The 27,657-nt window shown below is 41.7% G+C and overlaps 1 protein-coding gene and 1 long non-coding RNA gene across 3 annotated transcripts; one reads left to right on the top strand and one right to left on the bottom strand.

Annotated features, from left to right (window-relative positions):
- Positions 1–515: 515 nt before the first annotated feature.
- On the bottom strand, positions 516–25,953 carry znf804b (zinc finger protein 804B). Of its 2 annotated transcripts, XM_085918903.1 has the most exons (5): positions 25,801–25,953; positions 8,213–8,350; positions 4,419–4,549; positions 4,284–4,340; positions 516–3,894 (listed from the first exon to the last, which is right to left on the bottom strand). In XM_085918903.1, the coding sequence occupies exons 1-5, from the start codon at positions 25,951–25,953 to the stop codon at positions 516–518; spliced, it is 3,858 nt and encodes a 1,285-aa protein (XP_085775029.1). The 2 variants fall into 2 exon arrangements, with proteins under 2 accessions (XP_085775029.1, XP_085775030.1); XM_085918904.1 differs by lacking the exon at positions 4,284–4,340.
- On the top strand, positions 9,182–25,582 carry LOC147051954 (uncharacterized). Its single transcript, XR_015066946.1, has 3 exons — positions 9,182–9,251; positions 10,621–10,669; positions 25,101–25,582. It is a non-coding gene; the product is annotated as an uncharacterized LOC147051954 (long non-coding RNA).
- Positions 25,954–27,657: the final 1,704 nt, after the last annotated feature.

Genomic DNA, 27,657 nt, shown 5'->3' with positions numbered 1-27,657 from the left:
GTTCTATATCAAACTTTGTAAAATTAAGGATTACATTTGAAATACCTTTGTTCATTCTCTAAAATGAAGAGAAGCATATTCAAGCACCTCTGACAAATATCCACCTGAATTTAGAAATTCCAATGTGAACCAAGTTAAAGCTTGTGCTACATTTTCATTACCGATTGTTCAAAGGCATACTTTTTAACCCTTGTGGTTTCCTTTGTGGCTCTTTGTCAGGGAGCATGCAGGGCTCCACTTCAAAGGTAGCGTAGCAATGCTAACACAAGCCCAGCATGTCTTTGAATAGCAGGTGCACCTTTCTCTTTATTATAAGCTTGAATAATCGAGAAAGCGCAAATGATCAAAGTTGCTTGTCTCACTGTCGGCTGCCACGCGGCAGGGGATTAATGGAGAAATGTATTTTCAATCGAAAAATGGTCAATAGGTGGCTCATTGTAGGAACTCCAATGGATTCCATACCAGCACAGGTACAACAAAAATGTGCTCTCGCCATGGATATTTAATAAACACGGTTACAAGGCCTTCTGTTGGAACCTCACTGGCCATACCGTGTCCAAGAAAGGTCGTAGATTGTTTGGAGGCTGCAGGGCGAGCGTGGATAGCGGTGCGAGAGGGTTTGCCTGGAAGGCGGACACTGGGGGAGGCGGTGGAAGGGGGAGGAAAGGGTGAGCGAGGAGGATGGAGGGAAAGAGAGATGAGAGAGGGATGGGAGAGGGGTGAAGGTAATGAGGTAGGTGAGGATGGGCGAGCTGAGCTGGGTGGACGTCGGGAGAGGGGCCTGAGGCCGGGGAACGGACTGCGGAGAAGGCCGGGTGCTGTAAAATTAAATGATGGAGGTTGGCCAAAGGGGGGGTGAGTGCAAGGGGAGGAAGGTTGGGGACAGCCAAAAGCCGTGGAAAATCCTCTTGCGGGTTCATGTGTTGGAGTCTTTCTTGAAGGTTGTGACCCGTTTGCACTGTGTGAGGATTCTGCGGAGGCTTGAGTGAGGCCGCAGGCGTGTACGCCTCCCCTTGAGTCCCACACTCGTTTGTCTGGGCGGTGCTAGTGAGAGTTGTCTCCATGGGAACATCTGTGCTCTCTTCACCTTGTTCCAGAACTTTCTGCATGTGCTCTCTGGCCTGTTCCTGGAGGAGTCGATACTTGTCCATCTCCTCTGCGCTAAAGCTGATTGGCTGAGGTGTCTTCTTGTCATCAGACCTAATCTCCACTGCACACAGATTTGGCATACTGCTTTGGTTGGATTGAACCAAAGCCAATGGATGTTCACCGTCCAATTTCTGACTCGCTTCTTCATCGCCACCGTCTTTCTGAATCCGTTCCAATTGTTCTTTCCGCCTTCTTGCTTTTTTTTGGATTGCAGGGAGCTTCCCAATGAGGGGGAGCTGTAATGTCCGCATTGGTTTCTGTGGTACGGGATCACTTTGGCACGGGATGCTTTTGTCTGTGGTCCTAGAAACAGGAAGTTCCTGGTCACAGTCTGACAGTGACTTGGTTCTTTCAAGCTGAGATGTGTTGCTCACCCTACAACGATGTTCATTGGGGTCTGGTGAACATTCTCCAGCATTGAAGGTAAGGTCAGGTGAAAGAGATGTCAAGTCACTTTGCGAGTTTACCTCGGACGGGGGCCTTCTGTATGTCATACCTGAGCAGGTGCTGCTCTTGCTCCATTCCCAGCTGAGCTCAGACACCCTGCTGCTGCAAGGGCTGCATGAACGTGGGCTGTGACCTCTACTGGTCGACTCTCTTGACGGGCTGTACATCTGCTTACTCGTCCACCATTCAGGGCTGGGCACATACCTAGAGTGTCCCGTTCCTGCAGATCCCCACGCACAACTCGGGCTCCACCTACTGTCAGGACCAGTTCTAGACCCGGAGGTAGACCTGCGTGTCCGACTTTCCTCCCAACTGTCGCTACTTCCCAATGTCCACTTGTCCCAATCTGCATCTTCCATGCTTGCTCTCCTGTTGCTTGGACTTAGGCTGGCCCTACTGCCCCACTCCCACCCCAAAGCCTTGTTTCTCCATCTCCATCCAGAATCCAGCCTATCATTCTCCCCAAGCCACTCCCATTGGTCTGAGAACAAACCTCGGTCTTTGCAACCCATCCGCCGCCCTCTGTCTGTCTCCCCATAGTATCTTAAACTACTCCCGTTACCGTGAATGAATCTCCTGTCCCCGTGGACGACTTTTCTCTTTCTCGCCGGGCTGCCGCCACAGCTGTTGTCAGGGTAACTGCAGTCAATGAAACTCCTGGGGTTGCTATGGTGACCCGATTCCCAAAACAGCTTTGTGTTACATCTCGGTGAGAAAGAGTTTAAGGAGCAGCGAGATCGCCCGGGAATATGCTCCCCTTCGGTGTCAGGTATACGTCTGGCAAACTGGGAGAAACTACGGCACGGTTCCCCCCGCTCTCCGCCGAGCACGAACTGAGATGTCGAACTCCTGCGAGGTCGCCTCTTCCCGACAGAAACGTAAACTCTCTCGGCCTCTGTTCTCCCTTGGAGACAGCTGCTCCTCCACACTTTTGCCTCCTGGTGTCCCTTATTGTCTCCCCAACTGTCTCCAGTCTCTCCTCCTCTGGGGCTAACATTGTAGACAGCAGAGACAACACTCTTCACTTTACACCTTCGTGATTGGCGCCCATTTGCGGCCCTTTCCTTCCCCCTCCTTTTTCTCTTTCCCAACTTTGACTTCTTTACGCCGTGTTTACTCTTTTTGCACGAGATGCCCCCTCGCGGGTGAGTATCGCCGGCACCCTCGCACGCCACCTCGTTCTCACACCTGTGCGGGCTTACGCATGTCCTGTGTTCGCTAAACTGGGTGACAGATTCTAATTTACAGTTTAGAGTTCCTTCCTGAATGTTCCCTAAGCTGTCTCCCGGAGGAATTGCGAGGTTCGTGTCAGAGCTGTCACTATGAGTGGGGTCAAACGGAAAGGAGGACGCCCTCACATGATGATCTATACTTAGCATGCGCGACGGCCCTTCTGATGCACCCCCTGACGATGAAAGGTTTTTGTTCTCGTCTAACAGGTGTGCTTCCGCTTTGACATTCTCCTCAGCTTTTTTCGGCTCGTGCGCCAGACTCATCCCTTTTTGTAAACAGTAACGAGTGTCTGGTGTAAGAATAGCCGGCTTCGATTCATCGAGGGGATCGCCTGGTTGATCCTGTGCCAGTTGTTCTACCGTTTGCTTTGTACAGTTTGGGTTACAGCTATAAGAAATACACGGCTCACACTTGGTGAACTTCAGCAAACCGACAGGCCGCCCGACACAGGTTGACCCATCCTTACGCAAAACGGACACCGCTTCCGATCCCTCCTTCAGCTCACCGTTCTGATTATCTTTCACCGTCTCCTTTATTTCGGTGTCCTCTGCGCAATTTCCTCTCGTATTACCTGGACCAACACCTTCAATTTCCCTTTCAATGTCTTCCAAAATGCCCTTAATCCGCTCTCTCATTTGCTCCCGCCTCTCTCTCTCCTCCTCCTCCTGGTCAGAAAAAAACGATGCAGAGGGCTCCAGCCGTGGCCCCCTGCGTGAGAAACAGAAGGACACCCCACGCCTGCCTCCAGCTCTCCCCCGCTCCTCCAGAGGCAGCTGGCAGCCCACTTGCTGATTCACTGCAAAAGGACCTTGATCGGACTCTAGATGAGTGATTAGCGGGGACTCGACCGGAGTAACCAGTGGTGTTTGGGGGAGAGGCCGGCATAGATTTTCTCGCTGGCGGCTCAATGGAGATGTACCGCCGTGTTTGGCTGGGGGCCTGTGTGTGTGTTTTAAGGCTTCAAATTTGTCCACAGGGCTGCGGGCTTTGTGCTCCGTGTCTTTGTCTTGCTGCTGGCTGACAAGCCTGACAGCACTCCGTAGCTCAAATGTCCTTCCTTGGCCACTGTAATAAAATACACAACATATTCAATTTCACATTGCTGTCCAAAAGAAACCGAATTAAAAAAAAACATCCAGTAGTGTTAAACTTGTTGCAATTTGCAATTTGTGGATACCCTCAGGGAGTTGTTTGACAGGAAGACCAAATAAGTGTTTTATCATTTCATATTATCATACAAAAAGTGAAATGTCAAAGTTATTTATTACACAAAACAAACATTTTGGGACATATTTTAGTGAGGGTCATGGAATATAACAAACATCATTTTCTTCCAAGGGCCATATAAAATGATGTGGCGGACCAGATCTGGCCCCCACGCCTTATCTTTGGGCATGTACTTATAAATCTTAATTCACAAAATTCCCCCTTTTTTTTTTTCCTTTCATATTCACCTGTGGCCCACGGACGGCAACTGAGTGCTCCCACATCTGCGGCTGCATCCATCAAATCTAAGAAACGTTGAATAGATGTGACGCACTCAAACCTCTACAGTGGCGATTTAATTTTACACGCACACACATACTCACCGCTGGCGTTCCTGCTGCAGCTGTGCTCTCTGGTGGAGGCGTCGGAGAGCTTTCTCCTGCTTGCGTTGATCCTTCCAGGACTTAGAGGCCACATTGCGAGCAAACTCCCTCTGCTTGAGTTCCTTCAGCCTCTGCAGTAAACACACATTAGGGAAGGTTGATTTTTAAACCGTATTTGCATTTGCAGATTTTTCTCTGCAAAATGCGCTCAGTTCATTCCATTCAACTGAGACAAAAGCGCTTTTTTTGATTAATGCCCAGCTTGAGAGCAATATCTGGTGAATTCTCGATTAGGGACACAGTTTGAGTGGCAGACTTTGATGTCAATGCTGAGCTGTTTGGACACCAAGAGTGAAATTTATGCGGGGACGGTCTGATTTTCGTGACAGTTTAGGAGTTACGCCTTTTAATTTACTATTTGGTCTCGACTGGCTTAGAATAATTTATGAGATAGGTTAAGGTGGACAATTTTAACAATATTTTATTTATTTACATTTTATATTATTTAGATTCAATTACATTTATTATTTATTGTATTTTTTTTCATCATAAAATTATTATTAATTAATTTGAACAATTTTGTCATATTGCTAAAAAAAAATAATCATGCTACCACGATGCATTCACAGGGCTTTTTTAAAAATAACAACCAACCGCGCTTTGTCGGCGAAAACACGTCCGTCAATGGAGCTGGGTCGATTCTCTCAAGGATTCACGACGCTCTTCTCCGATTTCCTTTTCTGACACACGCTAATCCTTCCTTTATCCACGCTTGGCAGGTGTGTACATGTGCCTGTCTTTGTCTGCTCGTCTGCATCTTGAGGCTAAGGAGGGACTCGGGAGTTGCTGCTCCATTGTCCTCCGACATCTCTCTCTAGTCTCTTTGTCATGCATCCAAACATCTTGGCCATTTGCTGTTTACGTGATATATTATTTTGCAGCATACCTGGCAGAATAATTATTACACACTCATCCCCCCTCCTCCTCCATCATGATGTTACTCATTCCCACCTATCATCCAGAATATATCACATCCACTTGCATGCACACACATCAGATTAGCCCCAAAGACATTGGATCTATTTATACACTGGCATTCTTTTCACACCTAGATCTCGCGCAGGGGATGACAGACGTCAGGTTAATCTGTGCCGAGTCTTACACATGCGCTTGTCGTTTTACATTATCATTTGATGCTTAACATCCCACTATCAGCTCACTGAGGACGTTAATGCGGAAGCACTTGTGTGTTGTGGGAGCTGATTGATGCAAGCGCCGGGATCAACATTTGTTACTTCTGCATCGAGCTAATAAGAACCAAAAATCATTTGTCTGTTTGTTAACCTGCTACTTCCTGCTTTGTTGAATGTGGCATATGTTAGGAACAGGTGGGTGGTGCCATCTTTTTTTCTTTTTTTTTTTAGTATTTTTACTCAAACTTCAAAAATATTTCTTTACAAAATTTGAAGGCATATTTATTTATTTATTGATCACATTTCTCCTTTAACCACAGGAAATGGACAAAATAATAAAAATAAAATTCAGATCACTAAGTGATAAACAAATTACTTATTCTTCATGAACTGTATAGGTTTCTTATTTAAAATAAATATAGATATATCTTGAAATATTTTTTTAATTCTTATTCTTTTTTTTTACTTTTATTTTCACACACCGGCACAGTGGAAACTGGGTGATTTTGATTAAAATATTTAAAATTTCAAATAACTCCATCTGCATATTTATCTTGGTCTACATGTAGGTTATTTTACCACCCTCAGAAATGTTATGAAAACGATTTGCATATAATAAGGTGGAGGTCATTGACATTTCTCATATGGTGTCAATCAAAAATAATCTTCAATTCAATCACACTGGACAAGGAGTCAGTGTTTGACTCGATGGCTTGTGTCAAGTTCCTTTAACGGCAGATCTCTGAGTAATATTCAACATATTCAAGCATGGAGGGGCGTACGTAATGAACCGCAGCGAACAAGAAGCGGAAGACGGGCGGAGGACGAAATCAGAGTTGGCATGCTCAAAGCTGTCCATGATGATGAAGAGCCGGAAGGAACAAGCCAAGTTGCGCCTCCTTCCTACTGGAATCTCAGTGCCAGGTTACTCTTCGCTCCTAAAAACCAAAGCCGGCGCTATATTTAGCGTGGGCAACAACATCACAGGTGCCCTCTTTCTTCCTTTAAATCTCAGATATCATGCCCGACATGTCCATCCCGCCGCGTGCCGTCAAGCGATCGATATTCCTTCAGACGTGCGACACTTCCGAGCTCTTTGGTGCCTCGCATCATTTTGAAAAAATATATCCATGCAAATGTCTCTTGATTTAAATGAGACCATTTATGTCCTAATGAGCAATCTCAGCTATCAACGGAAAACGCTGAGCACGGCTCTTATGTGGACGTTTAACCCTGAATCAATGGGAAAGGGGTTGAGAGACAGCGTAAATGCAATCAGCTTCCATTCTCCAAAGCCAATACTCCTGCAGGGAAGCCATCTTCAGCTGGAATTTCATCTGCTGTCTGCTTGCTCGGCAGTGAACACGCATGCCACGCTGTGTGTGTGTGTTCTCAGCGCCAGTGGCTACTGTCAGCTCACAGCCTCGTGTAGCTTGTTTCCTGCGCCTGCCGCTGGCTAAAACAAAGCATTAACATTGGCCTGCAGTTGCTTCAATCCATTTCTAAAGAACAATGACAGTGGCGGGGAAATAGTCTTATTTAATGTTCATTCCGTTGCCCCGGTGTGGGCGTCTGGAAGCCATAGGCGGGCTGGCTCGGTTTCGGAGATTGCTCGTGCGCGCTACGCCGTCTGTATGTTTATTCTACGACTTGGCAGGACAACACAAAGCCCAACGAGAGTGCGCTAACCGAGGAACTTTCAGCTTGTTAGTTCCAAAGTAGAGCTCGTGTATAAAAATGAGAGCACAGGAGGGGGAACCTGCTGCCGGGCCTTTTCCTAACGCTCCATTGGTCTCATCTTGTCCAAACTGGAATAATACAATCATACTTGAGTCATGACTAATAGTTTTTGTTTTATTGGTGTGTGTGTGTGTGTGTGTGTGTGTGTGTGTTGTCTGCTACTCTGTGGTTCTTTGGGAGGAAATAAGAATAGAAAGCTAAATGGAAAAAAAAAAGAAAAAGAACAGGTTAACTCATTCACTGACAGCCCAATTACAAATTGACGTCTATAGCCACGTGTCGGCTACTGCGGTTGTTTTTTGGAAGGAAATAAGAATGGAAAGCCAAACGGAAAAAAAAAAAAAAAAAAAGACCAGGTTAACTCATTCACTGACAGCCCAATTACAAATTGACGTCTATAGCCGTCAATGGTAGCGAACGAGTCAATCACATCTGGAAGATCCATGTATACCTAAGCATCTAAGATTTAAGCTCGCAACATGAACATTTTTGACCATCAGTGCAAATGCCGTGCTTATTAATTTACATCTCTGCCCGGAGGCTCATTCTTCATCAGTGATGTCATCACCCCTTCACATCAGAAACCCATAAGATGTCATCCCAAGTTCATGTGCTTCCCGCTAACATCTAAATACCAGTCTATTCCTCCTGTTCACATCAAATATGAATTACCCTTCGTTATTTTTCATCCTTTTCATTTTCTTATTCGTGATTGAAATTGAAATCTGATGAGTGTGTGTGTGTGTGTGTGTGTGTGTGCCAGGCGCATTGCAGCAATCTTGAAGACCACCGTTTTACGTCAACACAATTCCACAACATCATAAGAAATGCCCCTTTTGAGTTTTTCATCTCGTCATGTACCTGTTTGTGCGCGTGGTCGTAGGAATTGATGTGGTTGTCAAACTCCTGGTGGCGCAGGTACTGCTTGTCACACAGCTCGCAGTAGAAAAGAGACTTCAGATCCTCCACTGAGCAACCCAATGCTCGCTCGCCGCGTTCCTGCCGAACGCACGCGGGAAAAAAAATTGAAGTAAGGCAGAGACACGACGAGAGATGGAGGCAGTAAAGTGACAATAACCTAAAGGCTTAAAGCAGAGCGGTAGCCGTTTATAGCAAATCTGCATCCCGGAGATGTTCTCCCATCGTAATAACCGGGACATCTGCTCTGTGTAGAGACGTTTAACGGCGCACCATTAAAGTACTTTGCGGTAGCATTAGCTTGAGGTTAACAAATGGATCGGGCCCACGTGAACCCGTTGACACCCTCCGACGAGCGAGTGGATAAAATATTGCAATCCATTCGCTGCTGTCTGCCTTTGATTATTCATATATTATTTTTGATTTGTGATATTTTTTTATTATTTATTATTTTAAAAATCTGCAGTTTTTTTTTTTTACACCTTACAAAAACATTCCTGTTCAATTCATTAAAGACTTTAAATTGCCTTTTTTTTATTTATTATTTTAAAAATCTTCAGTTTTTTTTTTTAAACCTTACAAATACATTCCTGTTCAATTCATTCAAGACTTTAAATTGTCTTTTTGTCTATGTCTTGACTGGCAACCAGCCCAGCTCTGGTAAGCTGGGGTTGTCTCTTGGTGACCTTTGACCCTCATGATGATTTGGATCGATGGAGTTAAACTGAGGTCATCATAAAATTGGATACATTTCTCATAAAATTTTGAATCGAGATGAATTTGATGCAAGACAAATGCATCAGAGTTTACATGGAGTCAGTGGCAAGGATAAAGACATTTTAAATTTGGAGAAAAAAGGGGCGGGGCTAAGTTAATTGCATGATCAGGGAAATGGGGTGGCACAGGTGAGCACAAGAACAGGAGAAGAGGCGGCGCCCATGGACTACTCAGGCGTGTTGACAGAAAATGGAGAAACATAAAGGTAAAGGTCTACTTTGTGCAAACTTTCATTTTCATCTTTTATCGATTGTTAAAATCTGAGAAGAACATGCCAGCTGTTCATCTATAATTTGAAACTTGGATTTGGGAAAAAAAAAAACTTGAGTTTTATATAATGTTCAGCAGTAGTAGTTAATCCACTTAAATTTCATTTAATGCCGACTCAGCGACTTTCTGAATCAATGTTAAATCTGGCTTTTCAGTTTTCAAACTACCCGACCCAGAAAATACCTACCATGCCAAAAGTGCATTTTTCTTTCAAATAACTTCTATTTATTTTTCCGTACAAAAAGTCCCCGAGTCACATCAAAGTCAAATCTACAGAAAAAAAAAAAAAAACGACAATCGTGGGAGGGGGATGAAAAAAAAAAAAAAAAAAAACAGCAGTATGGATCATCCATAATGCACCACTTGGACTTTTGCGTGTGAATATGTATGCGTGTCCCGGTTGATGTTTTTGTGTGAAGATAAGAATCAGAGAAACAAACTTGCAGCAGATGTGTGTGCAGAACAAGGACAGACTGTACACAAATGGCACGTGGACCCCGGGGGTTACATCACTAGCTCCCATCTGCCGATGGATAACCCCCAACCCCCCCCGCCCCCCCTCCCATCTGAGAATATTCAAAATTGTGCACAGTAGATGTTTGTGCGTGTGCACATTCATTCCATGCTCGGCTTCAGAATGTAATTTCCCCCAGGCTAGGGTCTGCCAATAAACACTATTGAATTCTGTTCTACACTGACATGATGGGAATTTAATTTGAGCTTGTCACTTCTTTCTATACTTCTTTTTCCAACTCCATCCTCTTGCCGTAGTCGTTACCACCCCCCTCTCTCTTTTATAGCCCCCCGCCCCTCTTCCCGTTTGCCCTTTTCTCCTTCTGTCAAACGCCTCGTCTGTGAAGCGAGGCCGGGTCAGGCAGTCTGACAGTGCATATCACAGCTCCACATTATTGTATTATTACCATTGAGACTAATGATCCCTGATGTGCATATGAAGGTGATTTTAATTAAAACAAGATGGATAAAATGACTTTCTTTTGCAACCTCGCTCAGTCTGCAGGTATGCAAGGGGTGGGCAAATGTATTGGGACGGGAGACCCATTTAAAAACAAAACAAAAAAATAGTTATGAATAAAAGGTTGCTTGATTAATCAATGTCCCAATACTTTTGTCCATATTCTATTTGATCATACAGTATATATTTTTGGGCTCGCTCTTTCTGCAGGTATACTAGGGTCGGGGAAATGAATTGGGACGTAAGACCGATTTAAAAAAAAAATACAATAAAATTGGTTTTGTGTTGGCTGCTTGATTAAACAATGTCCCAATACTTTTGTCCATATTAGATTTGGAGTCAGAGTGGGTGAGCTGGCTGACAGGATTTTCAACAGAAAGGTAAGTAATAAATATTGATCCTGCGTGCCTGTGAGTGTGTGTGTGTATTTTATCGATCCATCTTGTCAACCTAAAGCCATGACCAGGAAATGATCCAATCACCCACAACGGCCTTTTCTCTGAGTGCTGCCTCAGTGATGAGATTGAAAGGAGTGTGTGTGTGTATACGTGTGTGTGTGTACTTGTCCCTCATTTAGCTTGACGCAAGCTAATACAGTCCAATTATCTATCGAGAAGTCGTTGGGATGTTTACGAGAAAAAGAAGCGCTCCAAGTCATAACTTGCCATTCTGCTAAATTCCAACCCTAAATGTGATTTCTCCTTGACTGTTATGCGTCGACAGCCATATGCAAATACAACTTTGAAAAAAAAAAAAAAAAAAGTACAATGATGACCATGAGCTTGAATGAGTTCGTGTTTGCTTATGGCTTCAGCCATGCCGCAAATAGGAAGGACTTCTCAAGCAAAAAGTGGAAGGATGTAATTGAATCTGTTGCGGCAAGAAAGTCACACTTAAAATGTTTTCCACATGGCCCGTCTGCTTTTTGGACTATGCGCACGCTAATGATATACAATATATTCATGAAAAAGCTCCCGCGAGAGAACTTTGCTTGTGCAGCAGATTGAATGTGTGCAGTGGAGAATGTATCCTCCTTTTCACCACCTTCATACATCTTCATTAATTTTGTGTATGTGTTCACTTTTGTAAAAGAATAAAAATGCCAGTCGCAAATGCATAGCAAATATTTTTGGATTTTTTATATTTTTTTTTCTTCCTCTGCAGCTGCTTGCCTTTTATTAGTTAGTTGATGGCAGCCTGAATAACATTTTAATGGACAATTTGTGCCTCTTTAAAGAACTTTGACATGAAGTGATGTTCTGAAACAAACATGCAAAAAAAAAAAAAAAGAAGTTGGACCGAACAAAACTCTGTAAGCATAAACAAATCAAAACCTCCACAAAAAAAAAAATCTTCTGTCCAAATATATCGATATGGACTGTCGAGAAGAGAAAAAAAAACATCCTTAAATTAAGGAAGACTTTTTGTTGCTATTGTTAAAATTCATTCCAAAAGTATTGGAACAACACAGACTAAAACCACATTACAATTACACCCAAAAATTGAAACCGATGCAGTTTCCGAAGCTCCACGTCACATGCTCGGCTAATTACAATTAATTTCTAACCCTAGACTGATGAATAAAATCCTTAAAATGACAAAAGTAATTCACAGTTCACAGAAATATTCCAGGTTCATGTTTGCTTTTTCTAATTAGATATCAATTCAATTTGTCTTGCTTGTATTAGAAAGTATTGGGTTCATTTTTTTTGTTAGACTGTGATGATTCATCCAATAATCACGTTTACTTTTCATTTCCCGCACTACATTCTAAACTATGTTGAGTTTGCCAACACGATCGCAAAAATGACAGAAAAACAATCTTCCTCAACTCTTGCCAAATAGTACGACAAAGATTAACCAAAACGTTTGTTGAATTGTGATGATTCCTAATTTGGCTTGGGCCTTGTCATAGCAAATCGGCATGCAAATTTATAATTGTTTATCATGCCCAATTAGGTGTTTAATTATCTTAATCCATAATTAGCATCCTAGCCTGGACACTCTAATGAATAGAAACAATTCTATTTACTCTGCCAAATTTGTTTACGCTCTTAATCTATTTCTAGGTATCTGTCACGTTTATTTATACATTCCCAAAAACTTTTTTTTTTTTTTTCTTTCCCTTTTGTCTTTCACTCTGCCCTATGAAGCTAATGACACGTTTGCTACTGTAATGACCTAAAGATCTCCGTTAGACAAAGTCACGCGCACACGGCTCCAAAGGAGACAGCAAAGCGATAATGAGCTGATATTTACAACCTTAATGTATCTCCCTTGACTGCCTTTATTATTCCTTCATGGCCACTGCCCCCCCCCCCACCCCCCCACCCCCGGTTATTTATTTGACTGATGCATGAGTATCTGCATGCCCTTACTAGTCAATGTCTGTGTGCTTCTTTCTGTCTGCTACTGTTTTACATGTTTGTGCAAAATATCATTCGGGTCCATTTGCAAATACTGCACCGTCGAAACGTGTACGAAATGGCAAATGTGAGATTGCAGTAGTTAGTTTATAGGTTATTATGCCATGTAATGTTTATGCCACAGGTGTGCTAAAGAAACAATTATTCAAATCATTTTTCCAAATATTTATCATATAAATAAATTAGGAATTAATTATAAATGTATAAGTTTTTTTTTTAAATTTTTATCGAAAAAATTAATTAATTATAAATGGATCAAATTGCCACAAAATATTTCTGAATAGTGTCATGTGACAAGTTGAATGCCCAAGAACTGAAGAAGAACAAATGTTGGCAGGGCAAGCTTAAAAAAATAAATAAATAAAAATAAAAGTGACAGGATGATGGAAAAAAAGACATTTGCACTTTGATCAATCGCTCTCGACGGCCGAGGTGAAAGATGAAGCCACGCCAAAGTTGATCATTCCAAGCTCGGCGAGTGCGATAAATGCTTCGTTTGCATAAATCGTTTCTTCGTGCCGCTTGTTTGATATTCGTAAGCATGCGGAAACGCAACGAGCGTTCTGTGACCATTCTGAACGTCACTCAGCAGTTCATCTCGATTTGTCACTAATTCCAAAAATGGCTTCAATACGTTGATGATGATGAAACGTCCCGAACAGCGGCACAAACCTCATTGCTCACGTCTTCTGTTTTGTTGTTTCTTGGCCGACATCATAAAAACATTGTGCTTCTCGCTGACCTTTGAGGTTGAGCGGCATGCATGAAACAAACTGAATGAATAAATGATGAGCAGATTATATTTGCTAATGCTCACTGTGCCCTTTGTAGTCGGGTGCGCCTCTTCAGATTTGATCTTTAAACTTTGCATCGGAGTACAGTTGTGATGATGCATATTCTATGCAATTCATTTTAAATGTACTTTCTTCTGTATCTTCAGGCCATCTGGGCCATGTGGCTCTCTCTATGTTGAATTGAAAGGTTGCTTCCCTTGGATGGCAGAAAAGTCATGTGTTACTCCCCACAACGGCGCAAACTCCCCTTTCTCCATCCATGTTCATAGATAGACTGCACCTTGGGCTTTATTTTCCATGGCTCACCCAAATAGTGACTTTTTTTTTTTGGTTTTGAACATATGAACTTATTTCAATAAAGCTCTGTTACAAACTACAACCACAATACTAAACATATTGTAAATAAAATTGCGGCATTATTATATATATAAAAAAAAGATTGGGTTTGTTTCTGCATTAGATCTGACAAGATCCAATGCGGTTCACTACAAATGCGAAAAGTGGCCCAAAAAAAAAATTTGCCTTTTCCTTGTTGTGCCAGGCTGAAGCACAAATCATAAATCCCTGATAAGTCCCAAGGCCCCGACTGAAACGATCGTTGCGATACGGCCATCAACATTTAATTCCATGTCCATCAAAAGGTGAGTCGAAAGAACCTTTCTAGTGAGCCACGGATCTTTTTCCCCCCCATCCCATTGCCTTCTTTTTCGTCCGAGGGAACATCCAGCTTTATCTCTTCTCTACAGGTGCCTTCTATATGCAGTGCACCCTGTCATTGATCAGCGCTGTTATGTGCCAAAATTCACTGCCCAGAGTGTGTGCGTGCGTGGGGGCAAGGTGAACACGCTTGACTCTTCAGTTGGAGTGGATGCCCCCTTTTTTTTTTTGCTTGCATGGTGCAAAAAGCAAGGTTATTATAATTAAAGAAAATGAATGGAATCAGTAAAAGTAAAATTGTAAAATAATCCAGGTAATATGAATAAAATAGAATAGCATCAGATTTCATACAAATAAATAAATAAATAATTAAAATAAAAAAAAAAAGAACTTCATTTTAGGCCAAATGAATTAAAACAGACTACATCTGAAAAAAACAAGTCAAAATAAAATTGACCAGTGTAATCCAAAAATCTCCAACTATTAAAGCCCAGGTGCAAACTTGACTAACTTGACTGGTGCAAAGTATCCAAATTCCTAAACTACCCCAAACTATAGTCTACTTTTTTTTTTTTTAACTATATATTTATCATTTCCTCCCTCCCCTCTCTCACTGCGCTCTTTAGGGACTTGTATTTGTTTCTCTGAAAGGCAATTTTTGCTTTTCTTTGCCCTTCTCTGAGCACATTAAGGCTCACACCATAAAAGCAATTACAGGAAGACAAAGGACGGCGATTGTAAAGGATGTAGCCGTGAGCTTGTCTCTTGGTCTCTCAGACAGAACATGTATCCGGTAATTATGCGCCGCATGGAGCCTGTTTTCCTTCTTGTTTTCCCCCTGGTGCTCCCTCCGCCGTAGATCTGAGGCAGGAGAAAGACGGGCAACTCTAGTCAATTGAAAACCGTTCCTCTTTAGATGCTTTGGAGATTTTTTGTATTCGTCCACACCGTTTCTCCTCCTCAACAACACTCTGTTCTCTCGGGTACGCTCAGTGTCAGCTCTTGACAGGACTTGTCCATTCACTGTCCTTCCTTCTTTCTTAAAATACCATCTCTGGTATCAAGTACTTTCTGGTAAATGGCAAGAAATGGAGCACACCCTCCTGTTATTTACACTAAAGGCATACTTTCCATCAGCGAACGTGTGCTCTTATCTTTTTCTGATTTAACACCCTCGGATGAGGATTGCGTCCGTTTTTGTGGCTCGATCAAACTCTGACTTTAATCTGACATCCAAGAATGATGAGACCAATGAAATAGACAAGTTAAGAAGATGGAGGTAATCAGTGTTGGAGGCAGAGGAGATTTAGGAAACAAGATTTTCAGATTGCATGCTACATCCTTAACGTTCATCTAAATTCCTAAAAACACACATGCACAACAGTCCAACTTTGTCCTAGCCACACTCTGAGATTGAAGCTGTTAAAACCCTGTGGTGGCTCAGGGACTAAAATCCCAGCAGGACTCGCACAGCAGCTCACTTTCTCAGCATCTCGCGCCACATCTCGTTGCATCTCCCGGGTACGGCTGCATTAGTATGTATGGTCGCTGAGCGCTCGGGGTTTTGAGCTTTATGTCGCCTATTAGATGAAGATTTGACACCCGCGTGCAGCTGTAAAAACTCCCCTCTTGTCGCCGTGTTCATATTCCATCCCCAGAGAGATGCTGCGTGAAGTGAGCCAAGTCTTGAAAGACATTGTTTTGCTTAGTGAGGTAATTTTGCGAATCAATGATTTCGTTAGAGGAGTAACTTTAATTTCTTGGAACGATTTCAGGGTTTTTTTTTTCCTGGCAGGTTAATCCCAGGGACCTGAAGCAATCTTTTTTTTTTTTTAATACCGTCAAGAGGTTTTTTTTTTTTTAAATTGACATTGTGTATAACAGCAAATTTTCTTTTCTTGTCTAAAAGCAGTTTAGTTTATTCTGGAAAACTAAATCTACTCGAATTAATTTGAGAACATTTATTGTGGAGACATTGAAAATCAAAACTTGTTGTGAAAGCAAACAAATATTACTGATATTATAAATATTTTACACTACATTCATATAATTTGTGTACTATGTAGCAAACTGTAATTCATTCCTAGTTTTGTGCAGCGAGTAGATTTTAGATTAATTTTATATCTTGTTAGCCACGCGGAATATTTAGTCACTATTGTAGCTACATCACTACACTTAGCTAGCTGCTGCAGCGTGAATAGCCCCAAGCTACTCAAACCTCTGACTTACTTCACTTCTTGTGCATCCAGCTCAGCCAAGCTTGATGCGACCTCGACAGTTGATTTGTAATTTTGCAATTCGATGTGTTTTCATGAGGCACAAAATGTAAAATGCCCGTCACAAACTGCAACGCGACACCGCTTATTTTGAGAGCTAGCATTCATTTGTTTTATCTCTTTGCCTTTCCATCCAGCTTTTCTTTTTTATTTTGCTATGACTGGATTAAAACCAAAGAAACAGAGGCAGGGGGATGAAAAGCGGACAAAAGCTTATTAAATATATGTGAGATGTGATGACATTAAGCTATATGAAAATAAATTAAGGACGAGGCGCGTGAGGGTGCCCGTGGATGGCGTTTTATTTATTCTTGAGAGTGAGGGGTGAGAAAAGGCGAGAAGTGTGGCGTTGGGTTGTGGAGCACTTTAATCAAGGGGCGAGAAATCCTGCATGTCCCTCTCTGTCATCCATTATTGATGCCTGCCTGAGCTAGCCTGATGAATCATTAAGCTACTCATCAGGCCTGGGAATTCCGCCTCCTCCATGGCCGATGACACTCATTTACATAAATAACTCACAGTCATTTTTTTTTTTGCCCACATTCAAAAACATGTACGGATTCGCCTTGTTTTGTGATTCGTCATGGCTCGGATTGGTCGTTCTTTTTATCTATTCCAACGCGCTTATTGTTACACCTCGGTAGGATAAGTGAACTTGAGATGGAGAAGTGGTCCTTGGTGCCTCGTTTGTGCGTGTGGCTTTTTCTAGATCACAGCAGGAAGGATTTTGTATATGCATTCTGAAGAAAAGCACACAAAAAAAAAACATGCTAGTTGAGAAAGAGAGCGAGGTAGCAGAAATGTCAGAGAGGGAAAAATAAGTAGCAAAGGGAACTATGTTTATGGCTTGCCTGTGGATTTGGAGGAAAAAGTGGAGGAAGTAATGAATACCCATGAAATGATGATGCACACAAACATGCAAACACATTTATTCTCAAGTGTTGGGTTTCCCTTTCACTCCATCATTATAGTGAGAACTCCTCTCAGCATGCACCGGTGCATTGGAGCGACTTATCGAAACCCAATCACGCCAAAGTGACATCGGCAAATAGACAGAAGGAGCAGGAGAAAGGAGGAAGCCAAGTCTTGGTAGCTGGGGGGGGGGGGGACATGCGGACCACTGCGAGGCTGTAGTCCTTGCGGTGCACTGCAAACACTTTCTGTGCTAAAATGAGCGCCTGGCAGCTTCAATCTGCATAAAGATAAAAAAAATCCTGCTGCGGCTCATGATAATTGCAGTGGATTGTTGACTCCATTGTGGCTCATGTAAAAGAGCTGGTTGGGACAAACGGAATGAATTATTAGGATCTTGTGTTTTGATTCCTCGTCAAGATCGTTACTGATACACCAGCAGCTCGACGCTATGGCAAACTTCTAGCGGGATGTTGTAATACATTTGAGAACACCCCATAATGATGGAACTTGTTTTTTTTCTTTGTCCTTCCAACAATTTTATATACTATCTGCATTGTAAACACTGCACAAAATATTTTCACAATATCACAAAATCGGCCTTTACTACTGTACTTCAGACTTTATATGGCTTGATAAATGTAAAATTGGCCGATTCTTTTTTTTTTTGATATGCACACACAGTTGTTTGACAATGGCAGCTTGAGATTCAAGTGTGCTATCATCATAGACAAAGGGTTGAGCAACACATGTAGACAGATATGATAATGCCAGCATGCATAAATTCTTTATCCTGTGCAAAGAATGAGCAGCTCAGAGACGTGTCTGTATTATATCGCCCCCTGGTGGCCAAGGCACAAACTACAAAAGAAGGAGCACAGGAGATGTGGTTGCATACTACAGGTGTGTGACTATTGAACATATATATGAATAAAAAAAACATAATTCATAAAGTCCACTATGTTTTTTGACAACTATGATTTAATGATGTGATGGTTCTGAAATTGCCTTTTCATCTATAAATCCTTCACCCGGCAATGACCCTTTCTCCACACGCCAGGAGTTCCCCTCAGGGACATCTGATGTTGGGCAGAGGGGGAAAATTCAAGGTTAAGAGGTCAATTTAACCGTGACAGTCAGTAAATTTGAAAATAAAAACATTACATTTTTATTTCCTATACCACATATTCTCATGAGGGTTGCTGGTAACTGACCGTCAATACCAACCTGCTTGCCAGTCAATCGAAGGGCTCCATGCCAAAAAAAAAATAGAATCCTGAGTCGGAATTAACTTGTTTTTTTTGCACTAGTATGATAAATGAAAGTGTCCCATTTTTTTTTCCTTCAACTCACACCTCCAGATCCAATTTTTTTAGGGAAAGACTATTTTAAGTATATAAGCCAATTTGGAATGTGCATGCCACAGTTTGAATAATTATTCTTCCTTTCGCTTGAGCTTTTAAACTGTAACATTTTGAATTAATGCCAGCACTGCAAAAAAGATGGCAAAGTAAAGCAACACACTTTAATCTTATGTTTTTAGGAAGGTGAGATGCAGGAAATTCTTCATCCTCTTTGATCTGTGAATAGAAAATGCCTTCTAGTTATTATTTTCATAAAGCCTACAAATGTAGCATGCTTCTATGAGCAAAGCGGATCTAAAGATCAAACTGAAAATAAATTCCAGGTTGCTTTATTCCGACCCGGGTCTCTTCTGGTCCTGGAGTAATTTGTTGGCTTGTGCTCAACCAGAAGGTGCTGGTTCACAGCGTCTCGCTCTCTCAATGAATCATCCCTCCTCTAGAGAAGAGATAATTAATTTGTCTGAGCTGCTTTTAACCCGAGCAGCATGTCAGCCGTGGAATGGTACGCACCGCCGGCATTTGAAAACATGGGTACAACGTGGCCGACCTATAAGTGCATGTTGGAGCTAATGCATAAATCCATCTCCATGCAGTCTACAAACATTGATGCATGAATCCAGTCAGAGAGGCAGAATAAGGAATCAATAAAAAAAAAAGGGGGAAATTATCGAATGGCAAGTTCCTTGAAAGATTTTCCCTCACTATGCCTCAGTAATATTCCATCAATATTTCCATCACACAAAACACACACCAACTTCAATATAGGGCTGGTGTACACACAAACATGCGCACTTGCGCACACACCCACACGCGACCGTTAGGGGTCGAAGGTTATATTCCTGAAAAATGAATGTGTTGGAGAAATGAGAAGGAGAGCAATGTGAAATGGCTGAAGGAAGATGAGGGTCACCAATGTGGTGACCTCAGACAAGGAGCACATTAATAGCAGACTGTCCCACTCTTGAAAAAAAAAAAAATATATATAAATATATATATATATATATATATATAATTTATTCACAATATATATATAATTATATTATATTACAAATATATATATATATATATATATATATATATTTCTTCATTAATTTATATTTTTATATTTTAACACAATTTTTTGGGTGCTGTGTTTCACTTGATTCTTCAACATGTGTCATTCACTTTGAAACCGAGCTGCTGCTCCAGATGGTTGGCCAAATCGTCTTGTAATTATCAAACACGCGTTAATTGCGTTGGGGATAGTGTTTCTTTTTATGTGCTGGTGTGACCCCAGGTAATTATCTGATGCTGAGATCACTAATGACCACATAGGCAAACATCTGTCCCCAGGTAATGTATAAACAGAGTTAGAACATCTGTTTTGTGTGTGTGTGTGTGGGGGGGGGGGGGTAGAAAATTTTAGTCGGCGCAAACGTTATCGTTATTATAACAAAATAATTTCCATGTCTGATGTCTTAATTGGCTTTAGTTATGAATTCCATTTGATCAAAAACAGGAAAAGTGTGAAACAACTCATTAAAACCAAATCAAGAAAAATACATTGTACAGTACATTGATACGGATGACAAAAATTGTTGTGTATGATCACAAAAGTTGAAGGAAACTTTATGAGGACTTTATGGATCCCAGTGGGGACATGTAAGTGTTCCAGCAGCATTGATTCATGTCAGACAAAACAAATATGAGAGAAATAAAGTGAAATTAAAATAAAATAACAACAATAAAACAATAATGTATGTTCTCCTGGAGAAGCCCACGGGCCTTGAAGGCTAAAGCAGAATGACCGAGGAGAGGTCCGAAATTAACGGCCTGGAGCGAAGGTGCCTTTGAGTGCCCATAAAACTTTTATGTCTTTTTTTTTTTCTTTTTATTTTTCTTATAAACTCAAACTTTTTTTTTCTCACTCCCCCAGGCTGCCAATAAAGTGTATTCTCTCTTGCGCAATATGTTATTATTAGGGAGCAATTCCAAGTGTTGAAAATAACCATTTTGCATGTATATGTGAAATTGTATTTATGGATAAATTTACTATTTAATAAAGGAAGGTTTTGTATGTTCAAAAAAAAAATTTTTTTAAATCACACTGGTGGTTACGCATCATGAATCCAATCTGATGACATATTGTGTGCTGCCACCACCCCTCCCTTTCTGTTTTATCACCCGCCGCCCTCCCTGTGCTGGAAGAAATAATTTATCAAAAGACTCAAATGGTCTTTCAAGTCATGTAAGTTCAGCCTTTGTGCTAGTGTGTGTATACAGCAGTAAACCGTAGGTCAAAGGTCAAATAGATAAGCTCCAGTGACTCATTCATCAGTTAAGTAAATAAATAACATCTCAATCCAGCAGATGAGCAAGGGTCACACAAAACGAAAACACAAACTCCAAAAGCGCTTGTCGTCAACGCCGCTCGTGCTTCTATTTGCGGTTTGTAAACAAACAGAAGTTAAACGTGTCAGGTAAAAAAAAAAAATTAAAAAAAGATAAGAAACGGGGACACTGGGGAGAAAAGCAAATCAAAGAAAGCCCAGATTGAGTTTGGAAAAGAAAACGGCAAAGAGCCATAACGTAAACATAGCGTATTTCCTCGGGGGAACCATCCTGGCTATCAAGTGGAGGTTATTATGCTATGAAGCGCTAATGAATTCATTAGCTAAATGAAATGTCAATAAAGAGCTTGAGAGAGTGCGAAAATCAATGCAGAGCGTCTCATTCGCTCGCCCCCTCCTCTTTGGCTTTGTCCCGGCTTACCCATCCATCCCAATTATCCCCCCCCCATATGGTCACAGTGAGTATGATGGAGGACATAAGTGGTGATCAGCACGAGCACTTTGCAGTGGTCAGCAAGATCGAGCCATTCTTACACTACTTTAGCATTCAGCCATACTCACCTGCCCACTTTGAAACGGTTTTACTTTGCTGACTGTGTGTGTCTGTGTGTGTCTTTGTGTGTCTTTGTGATTGTGAGTGACCGCAGCATTAGAAACCTTTATTCCATAACAACCTTTCAAGTGTTCAAGCAACAACTCGATGGCTGCGTTTATTTCATTTCAACCTTGTGTAAACCCTTTAAATTGTACCATAAAGTATAATCTACTTCTAAGCCGCTGAGCTAAAGACAACTCAGATGTGGTAAACAATGTCGGCGGTGACAAGCTAAAAAAAAAAATATTAAAGAAAAAGAGCTTGAGGAAAAGGGCGCTATTTAAGCTAGCAGAAAGAGCTTGAGAAAACGGCGCAATTTAAGATAGCAGGATCGCGTACTCAAAAGTGCTCAATTAATTTTTCAAGTAGGCCTTGCAATTTAATTGTTAAAAATAAATGTTATGTATAAATCAGTAAATTGTATTGATTTAATAAAAGCCCTTGTTTAGCCCTCGTATACGGTGTAATTAGGAAATAAAAACAGAATAGTTTATGCCATTATATTAAAATGACAGCTGCACACATTGACGCTAAAAGTTGATGGGTCGGGAAAAAAAAATAAAGCACCATATGACTGATGCTCATTCAAAAACCACCCCCAAATTTTTATGTGTTATTTAACGAGGAAGATGAATTATGATGACAGGGCTGTACCATGTTTGGTGGGGCGGGGAGAAGGTGCTTGCCTGGTGGAAGGAATGTTTCAATCATGAATAAATCATCCAAAATATTAAACAAATATCAAATTAGATTTTTCCACATCTCTCTGTTCTGGATGATCAATTGCCTAAGATGTTGACACCAAGGGGAATGACAAAACCGGGCTTTCTTACGTTTTCCTCGAGGCTTCAAATCTCATCTCCCCAACTTCCAACTATTCTCGTGCTCCTTTGTCGCATTGCAATGTGACAAAGATTGCGAGGAAAGTATCGAAACAATCGGCTTGTCTCTGTTCATTTGTATTGTATTTATTTGTTTTCCCACATCTAAATTGTTGGGGGGCATATGTTTAAACGTCAAGTCATTTCCATAAAAACTGCTCTCACCCCCCCTCGGTGTCGCACGCCCATCTGCGTTGGCACTTATTCTGACACCGGGCACCGATTCATCTGTTTTCTGCAACGGCAGTTAAATATACATCAAAGCGGATGTTCATTTTAGTATGCATGCACAAGGCTATATAATATTCTACTGGAGGAGGGAGAGGGAACAGTGGGGTGTTTCCAAAAGTCCCATGAACATAAATCAATTCAAAAATGGGGCCACTGTCCTCTTGTGTTGCTTTTGTCTCACCTTCCTGTCGTCATTAAAAGACATTCAAAGCGCCAATGAGATTTTGAAGACCGACTCATCGGTGACTGTTAAGCGTAAATGGAATTAGGGGGATGGCAGTCATAGGGGCTAATTGGCGACAAGTATGAACGTGTAATGTCGACATAGCGGGCAGTCATAGCGACATATCTTTCTGACTCATTCCTTGATGAGAAAATGAGATTTCTAATAAATCTCATTTTGTGGAATGGTGCGCCAAATGTTTGATTTGTAAAGAGTCACGTTTTAAAAATACTAACTTTAACTAGCAACATGTAGCGGCTGCAATCTGATTGGACCCACAAAAAACAACTCGCTGACACAAACATATTTGAAGCTACAAAATGAAGAAACTAAAAAGAAACTAAACTTTGTGTCACTTTTGGTATCTTGAAATGTAAGCGGTCAGATATTGTTGAAGAAAGGTGTTTGCTAAATGCTACAAGCTAGTCACTAACTCAATTCATGTTGGTTGCATGCTACTTCCATGTAGCTTTTAATTTGATAGCATTATCGTTTGTGTTCGTGATCATGAATATATTTCAGGTTTTTGCGAGATTTTTGTTTGCTGAATTAAGATTTCATACCAATTCTCTTTCCTTAATGACTTAAGAGGCATTTGATCATGCTTGTGTCCTCTTCAATGTGAAGGACAAATTGGCACTCACCTTGTCTGAGAAGATGTCTCACCAAGGTGCAATATTTCAACAAACACAAACCATTCCATCCAAACAGGCTTGACCACAACACTGTTTATCCTTCTGACAGGCACATAAATTGGGCCGTGTCCACATGGACGCGGATAAATATGGAAGCGTGTATATTTGTCTGACCTTCCCCGATACCCTCTTAGTCAGCTTTTATCGAACTTTCAAGCTTTGCGCATGTAGATTTGTCTTTATCAGCGCCAAGGCGGGCCTTATCTTCTTCAAGCCGCAACTCGGACAGAATTCAAATGATCTCTTCCACTTTACAACTTAATAACACTAAAGCGTTACCTCGGACTAAATAGGTGCTTGATGCCTCATTACTTTGTGGTAATCATCCATCCTGTTTTTGCTTCCTGTTAAATTAAGTAAAGCATCCTCATGCCAGGAAATTATTTGAACTTGATTACAAATCAGAGGTGGCACAATCCAAATTATGTACATATATTTTCCTCCTCCGTTCCTTTTAACCTGATCATTAATTTGAAAAACTAATTTCTTGCAAGAAGAGTGAACTGACAAAACAAACTTTTTAAGGTTATGTAAATGCTTGTAATCTATTAAAAGGGAAAACATCCAATGCTCTGTCAAAAAACAACTTTTGTGGCTTAAACTTTTACAGTTAACTTTTGAGTCTTTGTCAGCGGCAGAGTAGGTGTTCATAATAAAAGCGCTTTTTTTTTTTTTTTTTTAAATGATTTGATAGCTTGTCGCGTGATTGTTTGCATGTGGCGAACAGAAGAGCTAAGGGAGCGTAGCAACAGACGGATGAGACATCAAAAGAGCGAGTGGAGAGGTGAAGGCAGACGGATGAAACGCACACTTAATACAACGTGTCACCGTTCAATATTTCAGCAATGACATTTCAACACATGTAAGTTTGTCAAGAAAGATGTTGCGCAATGTGATGGATTAACATTGTGTCATGTCTCTTTTTTTTCCCCGAGCGCCATCAGGGAATAATTGCTGCCTGCGTGCAAAACCAAATTAGTCCTAATGAGAACTGTGGTTTTATCCAAGTAGTATTTTAGACAAAAAAAAAAACCAAACTTATATTGAATCAGTCTCCTTATAGTTAAAAGTTCCAAAGGGGCCAATTAAAAAAATATTGAGGTGTGTAATTGTGTAACATTGTACCGATTACTCTGTTTACTGTTAACAAAGCCTTTCCCCCCCCAAAATAACTCATCTCACAATATACACGCATTATCAAATTATAAAATCAAACACTTTTTTGTAGCCGTAAAAATCAGGATGACAGAGGATGACGTTAGGTAATTCTCAAACCAAATTGTATGCCGCCATCTAGTGGTTGACAGTGTAATTACACCCAAATCCAAATATAATTATCCCCCCAAAAATCTACAAAAATGCAGTCCTCTAAGCCTGTTTTCAGAAGAGGCAAGTTTCCAGGTGTTGAATCCAACTATCTCTTCCAGGCTTGGTACCATCACCTAGCGAGAGTGGGCCAAACGTGACAGAATGCTAATGACTCCAAAGAGAACACAAGGATGAATACCAGCTGCTGTTTTCTGCTTTACGCAGCAAACTTTTCATAACTTCCAACACTTGATCTTGTCTCACATTAGGCGCTCATGAGAAAATGCATGATGAGGGCACTTGCACACACACACACTTGCACAAACACGCACACACACCGTTTGACACCAAATGCCATTGTAGTGGCTGAAAAGAACCAGTGGCACTAAGAAAAGGTTACAGAGTTCTTCAAGTAGGCTAGACTGGTCCCACCACACACACACACACAAATACACACAACCTATTAGTAACACACCTCAGGTAATTAGTGCTATTTACAACAAGGCAACTCATCTCATCCCCAAAGCACTCTAATGCAATTCCATTTGTTTAATTCTCATTGCCTTGGGAAGCAAAATTAGCATGCGGAGACAATGACTTTTTGCTTGAATACCCAATTCTGGCATTTACATTCTTATCCCCCCCCCCCCCCCAACAATAATAATAAAAAACAATAAAAGCAATAGAGCTCAGTCATCAAGTCATTAAGGAGGTTTGCCTGTGGCTGGAAGACTTTCCTACCACTTTAATGTGAGGCAGCATTTTCCATAAAGCACAACTGTATAAGATACATTCGGGAGAGGGGTGGGGGGTACCTACCGGTGACTCACACGCTGCTGTGGTGCACAACGGCCCCCTGAAGACCCCCTTGACGCGCCGAAAGTGTCCATTGCTGAGGTGCGTGGAGCTGATCACCAGGTAGTAACAAGCGCCGCACGCCATCCCGGGGGAATCGCGGGGCTTGGGGCCCATCCGCGGCCGCTTTTTCCGTCCCCTCCCTGCGGCGTCCCAAAGTGCGTCAAAGTCGGCGCAGGTGAGGACCCGCTCCCTCCTCACACTGCTACTCACTCGTAAGTGCGCACATGGTCAGTAAGAATAAGAAGTCACATGTGGGAGAGAAAGCAAAAAAAAAAAAAAGCTGAGTGTCTGGAAAGCCGCGCTTGACATGCTGTCCTCGGTCAGGGAGAGATGAATGAATGCGCGCCTCTTTTGGAGGGGGCTCCGGTTTGTGTCTCACCTCCCCCCTCCAACCTCTGCGCCCCTCACCCCTTCTTCCTCTCGGGTTAATGCACTTTTGCAGCTTCTACTCCGCGCACGGAAAGATGTTGGAGGAGGAGGAGGAGGAGGAGGTGTGACGCTTTTCCCTCCTCCCCCTACTCTTCTCCGCTTTTTTGATGGCTTCTATTGATTGGCACCAGATTTAAGATGTCCCCCGTGCTATGAATTAAATCCAGAGGTGTGCGAGGTGGCGGAGGCGTAAATCCATCCACAGGAGTTATGGTCGAGGCTCCAGCCGATCAAGGCAGGCTGATGTGGATCAAATTCTTTCCCACGGAAGAAATATACACACTCTCTCTCTCTTCTCCTCATCCTCTCTCTCTCTCTCTCTCTCTCGCTTGCTCTCAGCTTTCTCTCTCTCGCTCTCTCTCTCTTTCTCGCTTCCCCTGATCTATTCTGTGTCAGCATGTGCGTATGGATGAAATTCCGCTCAGTGTGAATGGATTGCTTTCCACTCGTGTGTGTGTGTGTGTGTGTGTGTGTGTGTGTGTGTGTGTGTGTGTGTGTGTGTGTGTGTGTGTGTGTGTGTGTGTGTGTGTGTGTTTGGGGTGTGGGGGGGGGGGGTATGGTTGTGGGTTTGTTTGGGATTTTCTTTATTAATCTGACATGAATTCAATAATGCGTTTTAAGTTTTTAAGATGAGGCGTTGAGTCGTAGCGGGAGCTGTTCACTCACCCAGTGCTGAAACTGAGGCAGGCACAGCCAAGTTGACGAGACATATATTGATCATCCCTTCCTCCCCGCCCACTACGATTTTGAACAGTTTGAGTTAATACACCACAAGGATTAAGAATTATAGCACACTTTATTCAACCTATTTCTGGTTTGTTGAAATTAGCCCATTGGAGAGAATTACCCTGTGACTATAAAACTTGCCCCTTAAACTGCTGGGCTGCAAAACAAACAAACAAACAAACAAACAACTGCTGGGTTATAGGCGAGTATGAATTTCATTAGCATGATAAGCTAAAAGATCGACAAGCAGGCAAGAGTTAACTTGATGGTGTGTGATAGATATATACAACATGATAAACATATTTTGTATAACCTTGATACTAAAACGATAAAAATTGTGTCAATACCTTTTTCAGAGTTTGGAATTCAAGCAGCATGTTATTGTGGCTAAAGCTGAAGTTATCATTTTGAATATAATTAGAATGTGTAGGTGTACTGTACGTGACGATCGGGCCAGAGTGCACATATTGCTTGCCTCTAAGCCCAGCGACTTGTTAGCGGAAGGCGTCTGACACTCTGACAGACATAATATTTAATGGCTTTGCAAACACACACTCAGGCAGGTTTAATAGAACTGCATAAACTGATTTTTTTTGTTTTATTGCTTATTTTTATTCACTTGAGTGACAATCGGCACAAACTTTTCACTTAAAAGGTTTTCTT

The sequence above is a fragment of the Syngnathus leptorhynchus genome, chromosome 8 (genome assembly GCF_054491065.1).
Source record: "Syngnathus leptorhynchus isolate UIUO chromosome 8, UIUO_Slep, whole genome shotgun sequence".
NCBI lineage: Eukaryota > Metazoa > Chordata > Actinopteri > Syngnathiformes > Syngnathidae > Syngnathus > Syngnathus leptorhynchus.
The sequence above is the reverse complement of the archived record's forward strand: the minus strand, read 5'-3'. Positions and strand labels throughout refer to the sequence as shown.